General features: G+C 41.0%; 2 protein-coding genes across 8 annotated transcripts; both read right to left on the bottom strand.

Moving 5' to 3' along the window:
- Positions 1 to 13: 13 nt before the first annotated feature.
- Positions 14 to 2,509, bottom strand: arpin (actin related protein 2/3 complex inhibitor). 2 transcript variants are annotated; one of them, XM_071416890.1, is made up of 6 exons: positions 2,307 to 2,509; positions 1,948 to 2,023; positions 1,586 to 1,718; positions 1,146 to 1,352; positions 838 to 1,026; positions 14 to 675 (listed from the first exon to the last, which is right to left on the bottom strand). In XM_071416890.1, exons 1-5 carry the CDS (start codon positions 2,396 to 2,398, stop codon positions 839 to 841), a joined length of 696 nt encoding a protein of 231 aa, XP_071272991.1. In that variant the 5' UTR covers positions 2,399 to 2,509; the 3' UTR covers positions 14 to 675; position 838. The 2 variants fall into 2 exon arrangements, with proteins under 2 accessions (XP_071272991.1, XP_071272992.1); XM_071416891.1 differs by having other exon boundaries at positions 863 to 1,026; positions 2,307 to 2,507.
- A 1,199-nt stretch (positions 2,510 to 3,708) lies between these two features.
- Positions 3,709 to 7,751, bottom strand: fam169b (family with sequence similarity 169 member B). Of its 6 annotated transcripts, none has more exons than XM_071416875.1 (9): positions 7,639 to 7,751; positions 7,248 to 7,390; positions 6,885 to 6,987; positions 6,697 to 6,782; positions 6,183 to 6,357; positions 5,587 to 5,769; positions 4,670 to 4,839; positions 4,389 to 4,457; positions 3,709 to 4,077 (listed from the first exon to the last, which is right to left on the bottom strand). In XM_071416875.1, exons 1-8 carry the CDS (start codon positions 7,673 to 7,675, stop codon positions 4,425 to 4,427), a joined length of 930 nt encoding a protein of 309 aa, XP_071272976.1. In that variant the 5' UTR covers positions 7,676 to 7,751; the 3' UTR covers positions 3,709 to 4,077; positions 4,389 to 4,424. The 6 variants fall into 6 exon arrangements, with proteins under 6 accessions (XP_071272976.1, XP_071272978.1, XP_071272979.1 ...); XM_071416877.1 differs by having other exon boundaries at positions 4,714 to 4,839; XM_071416878.1 differs by having other exon boundaries at positions 3,709 to 4,028; positions 4,714 to 4,839.
- Positions 7,752 to 13,816: the final 6,065 nt, after the last annotated feature.

Below are 13,816 nucleotides of genomic sequence, written 5' to 3'. Positions count from 1 at the left end.
AAGGGCTCAGAAAAACTGAGAGACATTTATTTTATTTGTTACATGTACACAAGTAATGTATTCATTCATGTTGGTAACCCAAACAGTTTCTAATCTTTTTTGGAGAATGCATGATTTAAAATCACCCACTGTAGCCTACATCTATTTCGCAACTTCACACATTTGCACACACTGATAATCTGATTAGCAGACAATGGCTACTCTACTAGTAAAAGTTATAACTCTGCCCTTGCATGACCACTCTTACCCAATTGATGGTTTACATTTTGGATGACACACATCATTAGAACAACCCCATCAGATAAATTGCCATTTGTTTTATTACAAGGTTAATATGTGCAGTACATATCATTTGTACCCTTCTACAAACAAGGATACATTTTCAATAGAGAGATAATAGAGAAGTAAAGCATGCATGACGTTTACCAAAGACAGGTTCAAAGCAATACATGTACACCCCTACACCGAAGATACACTGCAATAGCCAGATTTGTCAATTTCTTGTAGAGAACTCTATATTACAAAAGGAGTGCTGAATAAAAAATGAAACGACCCTCTTCCTCTTTAGTGTGCATATGCTGCACAAGCAATGTCGGAGGGTGGAACCGTGGAGTAGAAACCAACACAGGAATAAGGAGGTTTTACTGTGCAGTTCCATTCATCTCCTCAATCATCCTAAAATAGAAACACAGTGATAGGGGTTTCAAAATTGAAATGGGGTGTCATAAAAGATATAGAGTACAGAGAAAATGCTATAATGTATGTAGATCATTTAATTAGACAGTAGATAATGTTTTACATGTTCTTCAAAAATTAGCAAGGGGGAAAAAATCGTGCCTCAGGAATCTCCCGCTCCTCTTACCCATTCCTCCTCATCTGCTCCCTCGCCATGGCCTTCAGACTTCGTTGCACTGCTGGCATCGGATTTGTTGGACATTATTTTGTCTGTCCACGATGCTCCTGCTTCTTTGTCTCCGGCAAAATTGCATTTGGTCACTGTGCCTCCATCGACTTTGGCCAAGGAAACTGAAAGAGCAGACCAAAACTAAGTACATAATGCTGATCCTGTCTAGAGCTACAATCAAACTGGGAGTGGAACTTCGGTTTAGGCTAATTTTCAAGGGATTGCTGAACATCAAACTTACAAATAAATGGGCCATCTCCTTTGGTTTTCAGTCGAATGTCCTGGCCTGTTTCTAGTTCAGTCTTGCTCATCTCTCCCTCTGGGTACCAGAAAGCATAGGTCCCACTTAGACAGTGTTTCCCTGTCACTTTCACCAGATCCTCCTTAGTCACTAGGTTTTCCAGCTGGACCTCAGTGAGGCAATCAGTCTCTCCTTTAGCCTCCACCTCTGCATGGTAGAAACAAACAAACACACCAGTTCAGATAGCACCACTAGAGTTGTTTTTACAAAGAATATAGTATGGTGGTAAATTAATGTTTTTACATCATTTTGAGAGTCCTTGAACAAGCTTTGATAAGTAAATGTAAGGTGTTACCAATAAGGTATCTTCTAACTAAATCATCTGACCTTAGACTGTAGGCCTATTCACAATATTGTATGAAGTGGATAAGAATACTCACTGAATGATGACATGAGATAACCTGTGTTGACCTTTTTGGTATCACTGAAGTTTGGTTCAATTTCCATTCCTTTAGCATCAAATTTCCTTTGGTGGATTCGACTAGGTTTGATGTATAGGACATAGAAACGGTCCTGCCAATACAGCACAACATGTGGCAATCTAGATTGTTTAAATTAGGAGTCCTAGAAAACCAAGTAGGCCTAGTTCCTCATGTGGTCATCACTTTCATTTTAGTACAATTAGCCAGCAGTTGAACTACTTTAGGCAGAGAAGAACAATGATATAAATAAAATAGCCTAATAACAATCAAATAGCCTAATCATATTTTATTGAAGAGGTTATTCTATGATGTCAGTTTACCTTCTGATTGTTGACGTCAGTGATAACATGGCGTGAGACATCAACCAACTTTCCCTCTAATATGACACCTAGACCACTGTGGGAGAAAAGGATTGTAGGCTCCAGTATACCATTTTTCAGGACTGTAGTTTAGCCTATATGCATGCACGAATTCTTTTTTTTCTTCTCTTTCTTTCTCTCTCTCTCTCTCTCTCTCTCTCTCTCTCTCTCACACACACACTCACAGAGCCATCTACTGCATTTAATAAAAGATTAGGCATATTTAAGTATTATATTGTATCTCTATGCAGTATTATAGTTTATCTTTATGCAGAATTACAGGCAGCGCAATAGCTTTGATCTGCATCACGGCATCATACCTCTGATATGAGGAGGGGGACCACGCGTGCTCAATCTTTTCATTATGAACAGGTTTATTCTGCAAGGACGTATTGTTATAAATTCGGCTCATTTTTTACTCTAGAGAAAGCAACAATCACACCGTTTTGATACTCGAAAAACCGAAGCAAAACTATCCCGTGACTTCCTGATTCTACGTCAATGAGGCAAAAGTTTTGTTGTGCTCGTTTTGAAAGTCGGTGTGTCCCGAAATTATGTAAACGGCACACCACTGGAATTGACGGCCAAAAGCACTGAGTAAAACAGGTGAGTAAAACATCAATCAGATCAGAAAAAACAAGAGTATAAATGTTTGATAGTGAAATTAAATTATTCTGTTTGCTATTGGAACATTGGCTCTGATTCCAATAGGCTGACCCATAACGGTCTATGATGATGTGAATGGGCAGGAGAGGAGGCTGGTTGGAGGAGCTATAGGAGGAAGGGCTTATTGTAATGGCTGGAATGGAATTCATGGAACGGAGTCAAACATGTGGTTTCCATATGTTTGATACCTTTCCATTTATTCCATTCCAGCCATCACAATGAGTCTGTCCTCCCATAGCTCCTCCCACCAGCCTCCTCTGATGGGCAGCAGCCTACTACCTCTCCTAGGTCCAGGACTCTCCACCACTAATGCTTTCTTACGCAGTAGGTATAGAGTTGTTCTGCTAAGCATTCTGCATGTGCCCCCTGTGTATTTTTCATATATCCTATTTTTGAAAATGTTTACCTGTGTGTGTATTAATGTTGCCCTGCCAAACCACATACGTTTAAAGTAACTGCCCAGTGTTTCCAGATTTCTAAGACTTATAATATATTATATGACTTATAATTACAATATGAGTGAAATAGTTTTTCTTCCAAAAACATATTAAGTATGTTAAAAAACATATTTTCTGTGTTGGAATGGTGTGGGCGTACCCCAACAACAGAATGGTGTGGGCGTACCCCAACAACAGAATGGTGTGGGCGTACCCCAACAACAGAATGGTGGGGGCGTATACCAGTCATTAAATATATGAAAGCAAGTAGTCCGCTGATTGATTAGCTCACTCTCCTCTAGGCCGCTGATTTGTCAGATCATCCTCCCTCCTCAGGGAGATGACATCATTTTCTATGAGGAAATAGCAAGCATTTTTGAAATGGTCTGTTTGAGATCCAAGTTTGAGGTGGGGGTTTTAAAGTGGTTTTCCTCCAATTTATGCTTTGGCCACCAATACGAGTATAGGACGAGTCAACAACATTATTTGGATAGTAGTTAACAGAATATGAACTTTTAAAAGTGAGATTTTCACTGGGCAGTTACTTTAACACCCAATTATAGTCTAAGATGGAAGGAGAATGATTACAAAGCAGTAAACACGTTGCAACAGACACCCATTTAACCACAGTGATGATGTTATCACTTTATTAAGCAGAATATGAAACTGATATGTATTATTTGCAGTTCAGGTCCCAAAATGTTTAACATTTTGAACATCCATTATTTCTAGCCTTAGTCAACACGTTATAGTTGCTCAAAATAACAACTGACACAAATGCCCTTCTACGTCCTGCTACAAATGACATAAAAAAACATGACTCGAAGTCTTCTGAGAACCATGATCCATCTGTGGTCTGAGGTTTAATATCATGTCCCAGCCTGTTTGGAATTAGCACTCCCTTCAGCCTCGTCTGCCGGTAGCTTCTCTCTTTTACTTCTGTGGTGATCACAGCCAAACCATCAGAAAACCAATAATCAAGAGACATCTTGAGGGAAGGGTTAGGCAAGAGGCAGATAGTACAGTTATAAATACACATTCCTCAGACAATGTGAGTAGGCTAAATCAGATGTAATATATTTCATTACACATTGATTTCCCTAACCCATGGATACGTTCGCTTATTTTCCTCCTACATATTATAAATTGTCTTAGTTACAATATCCAGCGGTTGCTAAATTTGTTGTGATGGACTCAAAGTCACTTGAGGTTGAGAGCAAAGCTAAAACAAGGTCATAAACAGTCCCTCCTAACTACTACTCCGTAACCATAATGAAATAGAAAATAAAATGACCTCACCTGATGATGATTATTTATAGTTTCTCTTCCCCTTGTTCAATGTTGTTGGACATTGCTCATCACTTGAGCCTACAAAGACAATCCCACTTTACAAAGATGTACTTCACATTTAAAATGTATGAAAATAGCATTAAAATAGCTCTAAAATCCTGACATCATATAATCAAACATGAACCCTATTTACAAGTGAAATGCTTTCAAAATGTGCTTTCTTGTCTTACAATTCACAGACCATGTTATGATGTTTACAGTGATATGTCTGTCTCTCATTATCACACAACCTTTGCATTGGTACACCCTGATCCAAACCTAGGGAGGGCCTCACTGTTTGTGCTTCGGTTGAGCTGTATGTTGAGCCATATGTTCCGTCTCTGGCCCCAGCCCCCAGGAGCTTCCACCTCATAGAGCCGGTCCCTTTGGTCCTGGTGCATCAGCAGATACTTGCTGCACACTGAAGAGGGAGTTGGAGACATACCATGTACATTTCAGTAAATGACTGGAGGGGAAGTTGGAGATCTACAATGGACAGTTCACTGGAATTGAGACTTGACTTAAATGGGGCAACTTTGATGTTGTCCTGAATTGTCCATAAGGCATAATTACTTTAGTAACATTTCTCTGTTTCGTTGTAAATTGTGCTCAAAAACATGACGTTATAATGTTTAAAAGGTACATTTCTTGACAATTCCTGCAGCAAATTTCTCATTTTAAAAACCTCATTACCTTATTAACGTTTTGGAGTCCAGACATACAGTATAGTATGGGTATCGCGGTTACATTTTATCTGAAAGTGTTGCCCAATTCTTTTTTAAGAGGACAAGGTGGCTAGCATTATTTCAAATGTAATGTAATCTAAAAGTGTGGGTCTATGTCTAAAGATTAGGCTACATACATTATGATTCAGTAAATCATTTCCTGGAAGATAAAGTACAGCTAGTGTGAAACCCTACCCTACCCCACCCCACCCTCTCCTGGCTCATAGATCTCTGACTAGGTAAACAGTCCTTCATAACACACCATAAATTGTTGTGCGTCCAACCAAGTGATAGCGTGTGCCATCTCCAAATTGACTGGAAGCACCTCATATTATCTGACTTTGTCCTTATATAAATTCAGCAATCTTTACATGGATGACTACAACAGGTACAACCAGCATTGACGTAATTAACCTTTGAATTTCTTATACTGACTGACCCACCTTTAATCATACTTGGGGATATGGGACAGCTGATTCCTATCACTTCCTCGTTGGGGAGGGATTTACAGAAGTCTGCCAGGATCTGCAGTGCCAGACCACTCCTCCTCCACTGAGTCCTCACAAACACAGTGTCAAGGACAGAAAGCTGATAGCTTCGACGAGTGAATCCATCACACAGACTTCCTGAAAGAGCCAATTATACATGATGTTGCTTTGACCAAATGATCAAAAACATATGCAACCCCCAAAAGAAAATAAATTCCTCCCTGCACTGTTTAGCTTTTATAAATGATTGACTTGAAAACAGGAATGGGATGATTGAATGTGACACGTTCCTTTAATTCTGACTCACCCAAATTCAACATGTACACATACAAATACAGACCCTATTGTGTAAACCGACAGCGTACATATTCTTTTTATATTTTGGGGGGTTGATTTTCTGCCTGTGCAGCCTTACTATTTTGTTGCAATGCACTGTGTTGACCTAGCAACCCTCCCTGTTCAAAATATAAATTGAGTGCAGATGAGAATCTTTTTGTAAGACACTATTTTTGTCAACTGGCAGAAAATGAGAAACTAACACAATGCCTTACCTTTCTTTTTGATGGTGTAGAATCCAACTGCCTCTCCATTATGCCATAGAATTTTGCCAAATTCCCTCATTGGGTGAGGTGAGAAGTAAACCTCTTCCCCTGAAGGCCTCTCCAAAACTCCAAAAATGATTTGACTAAGCAGGAAAAGTATCACTCTCTCCATAACAGACTGCACCTGTGAATGACCTACACATCTAAGCCTTATCCTAAATACATTGACAAAAGCCACATTCACTGGTTTAAAACCTAATTGGATGTATTTGTGGGACTAGTAATTTAAATCGAATTATATCAAAAGGTATGGAGGGGCCTTTGCATGTTATTACATGTAATAATACACCCTTTAGATGGAATAACCATGTAAAAATATTTAATTTAGTGCATATTTAATTTATGTATGCCTACTCCATCTCAAAATGAAGGTAATGGGAAGTCATGGTATAGGTCTACATTTAGTGGGATGCCCTTTACTCTCATTCCATGGAGGACACAAGTACAAATGTAAAGAACATACCATCACAAGACCAGATCTGGATTTGATGGATGTCTTCAAAACATCATTTAAAGACCACCACTTTCCATGCAGGTTCAGGGCCACCACTGTGAAAACATAACATTCTATGTAACATTATACTGTAGCCTACATAACATCAACCAAACACAGCAGATCTGAAAGGCAACATTTCCCTGTAGGGTATCAACCTTGAGTTCCATCTGCAGGCATGTGCAGAGTCAGCAGAGTGCAAGGTGGATCATCATCACCGAACAGCTGGAGTCTGCCCACGTTGTCATGTGTCACCTCCACCTGATGAAGGGGTTCAATTTGGCAGGTGATAGATCTGTCACCAACATTGTTTTTGTAAGACCCGTACAAAAAAAGATTGCAGTTTTAAAAGTGCAGTCCACTGTTATTTTGGATGCAGTATTTGCAGTGTACTGCAGTTATACTGCACTCTGACTGTAATAATTTTTTTATAAGGGGGAGATGCTCATCTGTAGCCTACAGAAGCATTATGTTTTATTTGGAGTGAGTGTAACCAGAAACTCATCATTAAAAAAACATACCTTTGAGCCATTTGAGGGTAGAAAGCAACGCTCTCCTTCATAGGTGTTTGACGCCAGGGAGGTCAATATGTTTTCAGAGGTTGAACTTAGTTCCCTGTAATCTAGATCTGGGAGGTCAATGGGATATATTTCCGTGATTTCCCCTTGAGCAAAAGTAAAACATAACATTAAACTTTAATTCGAGCAAGGTCTAAACGTAACTTGAAACATTGTCTAGCGTCTATGACTGCTTGCAAATGAACTCTGAACTTTACAAGACGCTTGGAATACGACTGTGTAACGTGTTTGACTGTCAGCAACATCTTAAGAGTATACAAAACGTATAATAAATCGTCTACTGAACATTCTAGCCATTTGTGTCACATAATGGGCTTACGTTACTCTCTTTTACCTGTCTTCTGTGTTTGCGAGGTCCGATTGGATTCCATCTTGAAAATTCTGTCAACTGGACGACGACGAATGTTATGCAACACTACCACCTTGTGGCGACAAGGAAAGTGTGGGGATGGGGAGCAATGGGTTTAAGAAATGGGAGGATCAAGAGCAATTCCAATTGGCAAGCCGGAAGGAGGGGAGAAGATGGCGGAAGTGGATGCTGAGTTCGAAACAAGCACCACGTTGAACAGAGTTGGTGAGGAAGAATGTCCTGAATGGACAACAGTAGTATCGAAAACTGGAACAAAAAGGAAATTGTCTAAAATTGGAGTGGAGGATACGTGTATGAATGATAATGAATCACTTCTTGTTGTGATGCGTTTGTTGAGTAAGGATGCATATGTGGGAAATCCGTTTGATGTGTTGAAAATGGTGAAGTATGTGCAGAGTGACCAGGAGTCTGTCACAGAGTGACCAGGAGTCTGTCAGAGTGACCAGGAGTCTGTCACAGAGTGACCAGGAGTCTGTCACAGAGTGACCAGGAGTCTGTCAGGGTGACCAGGAGTCTGTCACAGAGTGACCAGGAGTCTGTCACAGAGTGACTAGGAGTCTGTCAGAGTGACCAGGAGTCTGTCACAGAGTGACTAGGAGTCTGTCAGAGTGACCAGGAGTCTGTCACAGAGTGACCAGGAGTCTGTCAGAGTGACCAGGAGTATGTCACAGAGTTACCATGAGTCTGTCAGAGTGACCAGGAGTGCTCTTATTTGATTACAGTTTTTTTGCGATTGCTTACACACTTGTTGCAGAATTTGGCTCATTGTGTCAGAACTCTACACACAAGCCAAATAAGACACAACACTTGAAGGTAAACATCTCACTTCTATGTCAGAATGAAACTCTGCAATCAAAACCTAAATCCTTTCAAAATGGCATTTTTGCCTCAAAATGATACACACATGCACCATTTGAATTACTCTTTCAAAGCAGCAACACACTGATGTACTTTATACAAAACACTGATGTCTTTAGTTCTTTGTAAACCTTTTTAATTTTCTCATACAGGCTTCTGTGAAAGATTGTTCCAGTGCAGTACATCTACTCACATTTCAATGAACATAAAATAGAAAGGCTTCAGAAACAAATGTAGACAGCTTATTTTTTTGCCATTGCAGGTTTTTACAACAACAAATAAACACAAAGAAAAGTAGAATTACAGTACAGTAATCAATACAATATGTTACCGTAAACTCAAGGGGAAAAAATTATTACAGTAAAATTACAGTGCAATGGTAAACAAAAAAATGTATTGTAAGCTATTGTAAGGGATGGGATGGATGGTTTATGGATCCCGCTTTCTGTTAGGGTCTGGCCGCATCACCACATCCACATCACAAGCAATGTCACCCCTGGCTAGGCAATGGGGAAAATATCGCCTTGCGTGCCATATCCAACCCTGGACTGACCCCACCTCAATGTCTCCGCATGCCTCTTCCATTGCTTGCAGGCGGGCATGTGGTTGGAGGTCATACACTTTCCAACGCCAAGCCAAAAAGAATTCCTCAATCGGATTGAGAAATGGAGAGTAAGGAGGTAAGTATACAACTGTGAAGTTATTGTGATTGGTGAACCAGTCCCTGACCAGAGCAGCCTGGTGGAAACTAACATTATCCCAGATGACAACAAACCTGGGCTGCTCTGGTCCGTCCTGTACAACTGCATTATATAGTGCATCCAGAAATATGATTATGTGTGCAGTATTGTAGGGACCTAGGGTGGCATGGTGATGGAGAACTCCTTGCAGACTAATGGCGGCACACAAGGGGATATTTCCCCCACGCTGCCCAGGGACATTCGTAATGGCTCTTTGTTCTATAACGTTTCGGCCCCAACGCCTGGTTTTAGCTAGAATCCAGCTTCATCAATGAAATAAACTCATGAGGCTGTGCAGCTGCATCAAAGTCCAGGACTCTGCAACAGAAAATGCATACACTGTACAGTGAATATGGTGTAACTCAAAACACAGGACTACAATGTCTACATTGTCACACAAGGATGGGGGTAGGGGTGGGGGGTGGGTTGGGTTGGGTTGGGTTGGGTTGGGTCAGGCACATTCAGTCAAAACTACAAGCTACAGGCAAGGCAGGTGCCCCCACAGACAACACCCCGCCACACTGCCCAGGTCAGATACTGCTTTGTCTGAATGTATCTATGCAGTGCCAATAGGACACAATCTACTGCCATTACTGTATTACAGTATAGTACAATGACACTTACTTGCACATAGTCATAGTGAGGGTCTTTGACTCTAACGCTGTTCCTCTCAAATGGAACCCTGTACAGCTGCTTCATCGTAAATTGGTGTTGATGCAAGATTGGTAAAATAGGGGTAGACATACTGAAACGGTTGATATTATGGAATGTTGTGTGACCTGCGATAATTTGCTCTCGTAGTTGATGTAGGCGGATGGTGTTGTTTACCAACACTAGATTGACAATGGCCAGTTCCTGTTCATGGTTAACAGACGTTGCCTTCCACCCTCAAGAGGTCGTCTGGCAGTTCTGTAGAAAATGCAAGAATATGATGTCATTGGTTAGGTTCTTTTTTACATACTGTACTGTCATACTGTACACAGTAAAATCAAAACTGTATTGCATGTACTTCATAGCACTATACCTATTTGTTTTGTTCACTGTGAAGCATAGACCTAATATTGTAGGACTACATTGTATTGTACTGTGATGCAGAATGATGTGCAACAATTACATAGGTACAGTCTAGTGTAGAAAGTTGAAGACATACCTGTTTTCCAGTCTATATGTCCGTATTATGGATGCTACCGTGTAGCGACTCAGGTTGGGCTGGACTCTCTGCCTCCCTCATCGTCAGGCCATGATTTATGACATGGTCCACCAAAGTGGCCCTAATGTCGTCAGAAATATGTCTCCGTCTATTGATTGGTCCCCTTCTTTGTTCTTGTCCTGGTCCTACTCCTCTCTCTCTTCATCTTCCTCTTCCTCTCGCTCTCACTGCCTCCTTGTTTGCAAAGTTCTCACAAAAGAGGTGATCTTACCTGAGGTCTATTTGTAGTGCTAAGGCTCAGACTAACTGGTGTTCAATTACTGTAGAAGTGTTTTCATGTGTGTGTGTGGGGGTGTTGCCAATTTCAGGTATGTTTTGCATTTTGAATAGAAGTGTTTTTTCAATGATTGCAAGAGATTTCATTCTTGAACGATGTGTCTAATGTAAGAAACAGTGTGTAGTGTTTTGCAAGTGTGTGCAGAATTGCAAACAAAGTGCAAAGCAGAAAATGCGTTTGTACTTTTGGTGCCTTTGTTTACGACATGGTTACAAAAGTTAAGGCTTTGATGCTTTTGTTTAAGCATTCACTTTCAGTGTGTAAGCAATCGGCAAAAACTGTAATTGTATTTCTGAAGAACAGAGGAAGATTGCAGTGGGCCTCAAAATAATGCAGACAACAAAAGTTTTGTGTTTTGAACTTCGGGGTAGAGCACCCGTCAAAGGAGTCATCTCAGGGGTGACGACATTTGTTCAAGTTGAATACCTGAAGAGAATTCCTGGTGTGGTTGGTGCCCAGCGTCTGAACACTGCAGTGGTTTGGGGACAAAAGCTCTTACAACGTAGCCTATCTTACATAACCAAGCTTCACATGAGTAGGTAGTTGCTCTTTATAAAAATATAACAGGACCGACATACTTTCTTTCTTTTTTTCCCATTCACCCAGAGTGAAGAATTGTAAAGGATTTGGCCTTGTTTCAAGTGTGTGCAGAAGGACAGATTATGCTGAAGAACGGTGTGTAGAAGGACAGATTATGCTGAAGAACGATGTGTAGAAGGACAGATTATGCTGAAGAACGGTATGTAGAAGGACAGATTATGCTGAAGAACGGTGTGTAGAAGGACAGATTATGCTGAAGAACGATGTGTAGAAGGACAGATTATGCTGAAGAACGGTATGTAGAAGGACAGATTATGCTGAAGAACGGTGTGTAGAAGGACAGATTATGCTGAAGAACGGTGTGTAGAAGGACAGATTATGCTGAAGAACGGTGTGTAGAAGGACGAAGGTGTTGCAATTGTGGTGGGGATCATGATCCCGCGTTCCTGGAGTGCCCTGTAAGGGTGAAGCAGATTGAGGTGGCAACAGTTAGAGCGATCAATCGAATCTCCTATGCGGAGACGGTAAAATAATTGAGAAAACAAGTCATTTATTTATTTATTTCCCCTATTTTAGGGTAAGCCCCTATTTTACCAGGTAAATTGACTGAGAACACATTCTCATTTATAGCAACGACCTGGGGAGTAGTTACAGGGAAGAGGAGGGGGATGAATGAGCCAATTGTAAGCTAGTTGAAGATATGGTAGTGGATGCACCACAGCCTGGTTTAAATGTTTGCTGTCAGTCAAAAGATACCCTGTGTGTTAAAAGGTGGATTTTGTGGATTTCATTGCCACAGTTATAAACTGTACGGCACAAGTCTCAAAGAAGTCTAAGAAACTGGACATTATTGTGACTGCGGCAGTTTTTGCGATTTAAGGATTTTACATATGAAGACTTGCAAGGGGTACTATAGAAGAACAAGCAGTGCCAATTGGGCTGATATGTTGCCACTCAGGACCGTTTTAGGTGCTGCTTTGGCCGTTGTGTTCTTCGGCAGAGATGGCGCTAGGTATTTCAGCTAATGTAACATTTTGCTATTCACTTAAAGCTCTGTATTTGCTGCAACGTTAGCTAGCTACCAGTATCTATGTTCTTCATAGATGTAGCTAGCTACTAGGTTTTTAATTACGTGTAACATAACCGTCTTTATGTATCTGTTACGTTAACTGTATAGCAAGCTAGCTAGTTAAGCTTAATGTTAGGCTGTGAAAGAAGATAGCTATTTAACGTTAGCAGCTAAGTCTTAGCTAACATGTTAATTATTTTTTCATCACTAACAACAACATGGTTAGTGTTAACCTTGTTGGTCCTTGTTCTATGTTCACCCCTGGTTATCAACTAGCTAATTTATTAAAGTATTTGTCACTTATGTTTGTGTTTGACAGCATACCACCACAGATAGATATTTCACTGGATGTATAAATGTGAAGCATCCGGTTGGTCTTTCCACTCACTACCAAATATGGTGGTGAGATGAAGCCCAGTGGCCGGCAGTGGGAGAAGATGGAGCGAGAGATTTTGGCCGACATTCTGCACATTTTCTCAATGATGAAACATTTGATCTCAATACAGTTTTCAGTTTCCAAAACGAGAATATGTTACAAACAAAGTGGACTAAGTTTTGTAGACTTTAACCTTTGCCAAAGTTTCAAAAAATTACGTTGTTTAGAAGGAGTTATTGCACACGCACACTTCACAGAGTAGGCATTCCCTAACAAAAATCGGCAAAGGCCCGGGTATCCTGGAAAGATATTGACCTCATCCCGTCAGTCGAGGATGCCTGGTCGTTCTTGAAAAGTAATTTCCTCACCATCTTAAATAAGCATGCCCCTTTCAAAAAATGTAGGACTTAGTTCACTCCAGATCTGACTGCCCTTGACCAGCACAAAAACATCCTGTGGCGGACTGCAATAGCATCGAATAGTCCCCGCGATATGCAACTGTTCAGAAAAGTCAGGAACCAATACACGCAGTCAGTCAGGAAAGCAAAGGCTAGCTTTTTCAAACAGAAATATGCATCCTGTAGCTCTAACTCCAAAAAGTTTTGGGACACTGTAAAGTCCATGGAGAACAAGAGCACCTCCTCCCAGCTGCCCACTGCACTGAGGCTAGGTAACACGGTCACCACCGATAAATCCATGATAATCGAAAATTTCAATAAGCATTTCTCTACGGCTGGCCATGCTTTCCTCCTGGCTACCCCAACCCCGGCCAACAGCTCCCCCCCCCTGCAGCTACTTGTCCAAGCCTCCCCCGCTTCTCCTTCACCCAAATCCATATAGCAGATGTTCTGAAAGAGCTGCAAAACCTGGACCCGTACAAATCATCTGGGCTAGACAATCTGGACCCTCTCTTTCTAAACTATCCGCCGCCATTGTTGCAACCGCTATTACCAGTCTGTTCAACCTCTCTTTCATATCGTCCGAGATCCCTAAAGATCGGAAGGCTGCCGTGGACATCCCCCTCTTCAAAGGGGGTGACACTCTAGACCCAAACTGTTATAGACCTATATCC

Source organism: Salvelinus alpinus, chromosome 9 (assembly GCF_045679555.1).
Source record: "Salvelinus alpinus chromosome 9, SLU_Salpinus.1, whole genome shotgun sequence".
NCBI classification, from domain to species: Eukaryota; Metazoa; Chordata; class Actinopteri; order Salmoniformes; family Salmonidae; genus Salvelinus; species Salvelinus alpinus.
Note: the sequence above shows the minus strand (reverse complement) of the source record. Positions and strands in the feature narration are given on the sequence as shown.

What these genes read in the sequence shown, in the direction of transcription:
- fam169b (XM_071416875.1), bottom strand. Translation starts at nt 7,675, where the DNA reads ATGGAATCCAATCGGACCTCGCAAACACAGAAGACAG. An exon ending in CTCGCAAACACAGAAGACAG is followed by an intron (nt 7,391 to 7,638) that starts GTAAAAGAGAGT and finishes CTTTTGCTCAAG; the next exon opens with GGGAAATCACGGAAATATAT. An exon ending in CCAGATCTGGTCTTGTGATG is followed by an intron (nt 6,358 to 6,696) that starts GTATGTTCTTTA and finishes GGTCATTCACAG; the next exon opens with GTGCAGTCTGTTATGGAGAG.
- arpin (XM_071416890.1), bottom strand. Translation starts at nt 2,398, where the DNA reads ATGAGCCGAATTTATAACAATACGTCCTTGCAGAATAAACCTGTTCAT. An exon ending in TCCCCCTCCTCATATCAGAG is followed by an intron (nt 2,024 to 2,306) that starts GTATGATGCCGT and finishes TTTCTCCCACAG; the next exon opens with TGGTCTAGGTGTCATATTAG. An exon ending in CTGACGTCAACAATCAGAAG is followed by an intron (nt 1,719 to 1,947) that starts GTAAACTGACAT and finishes CTGTATTGGCAG; the next exon opens with GACCGTTTCTATGTCCTATA.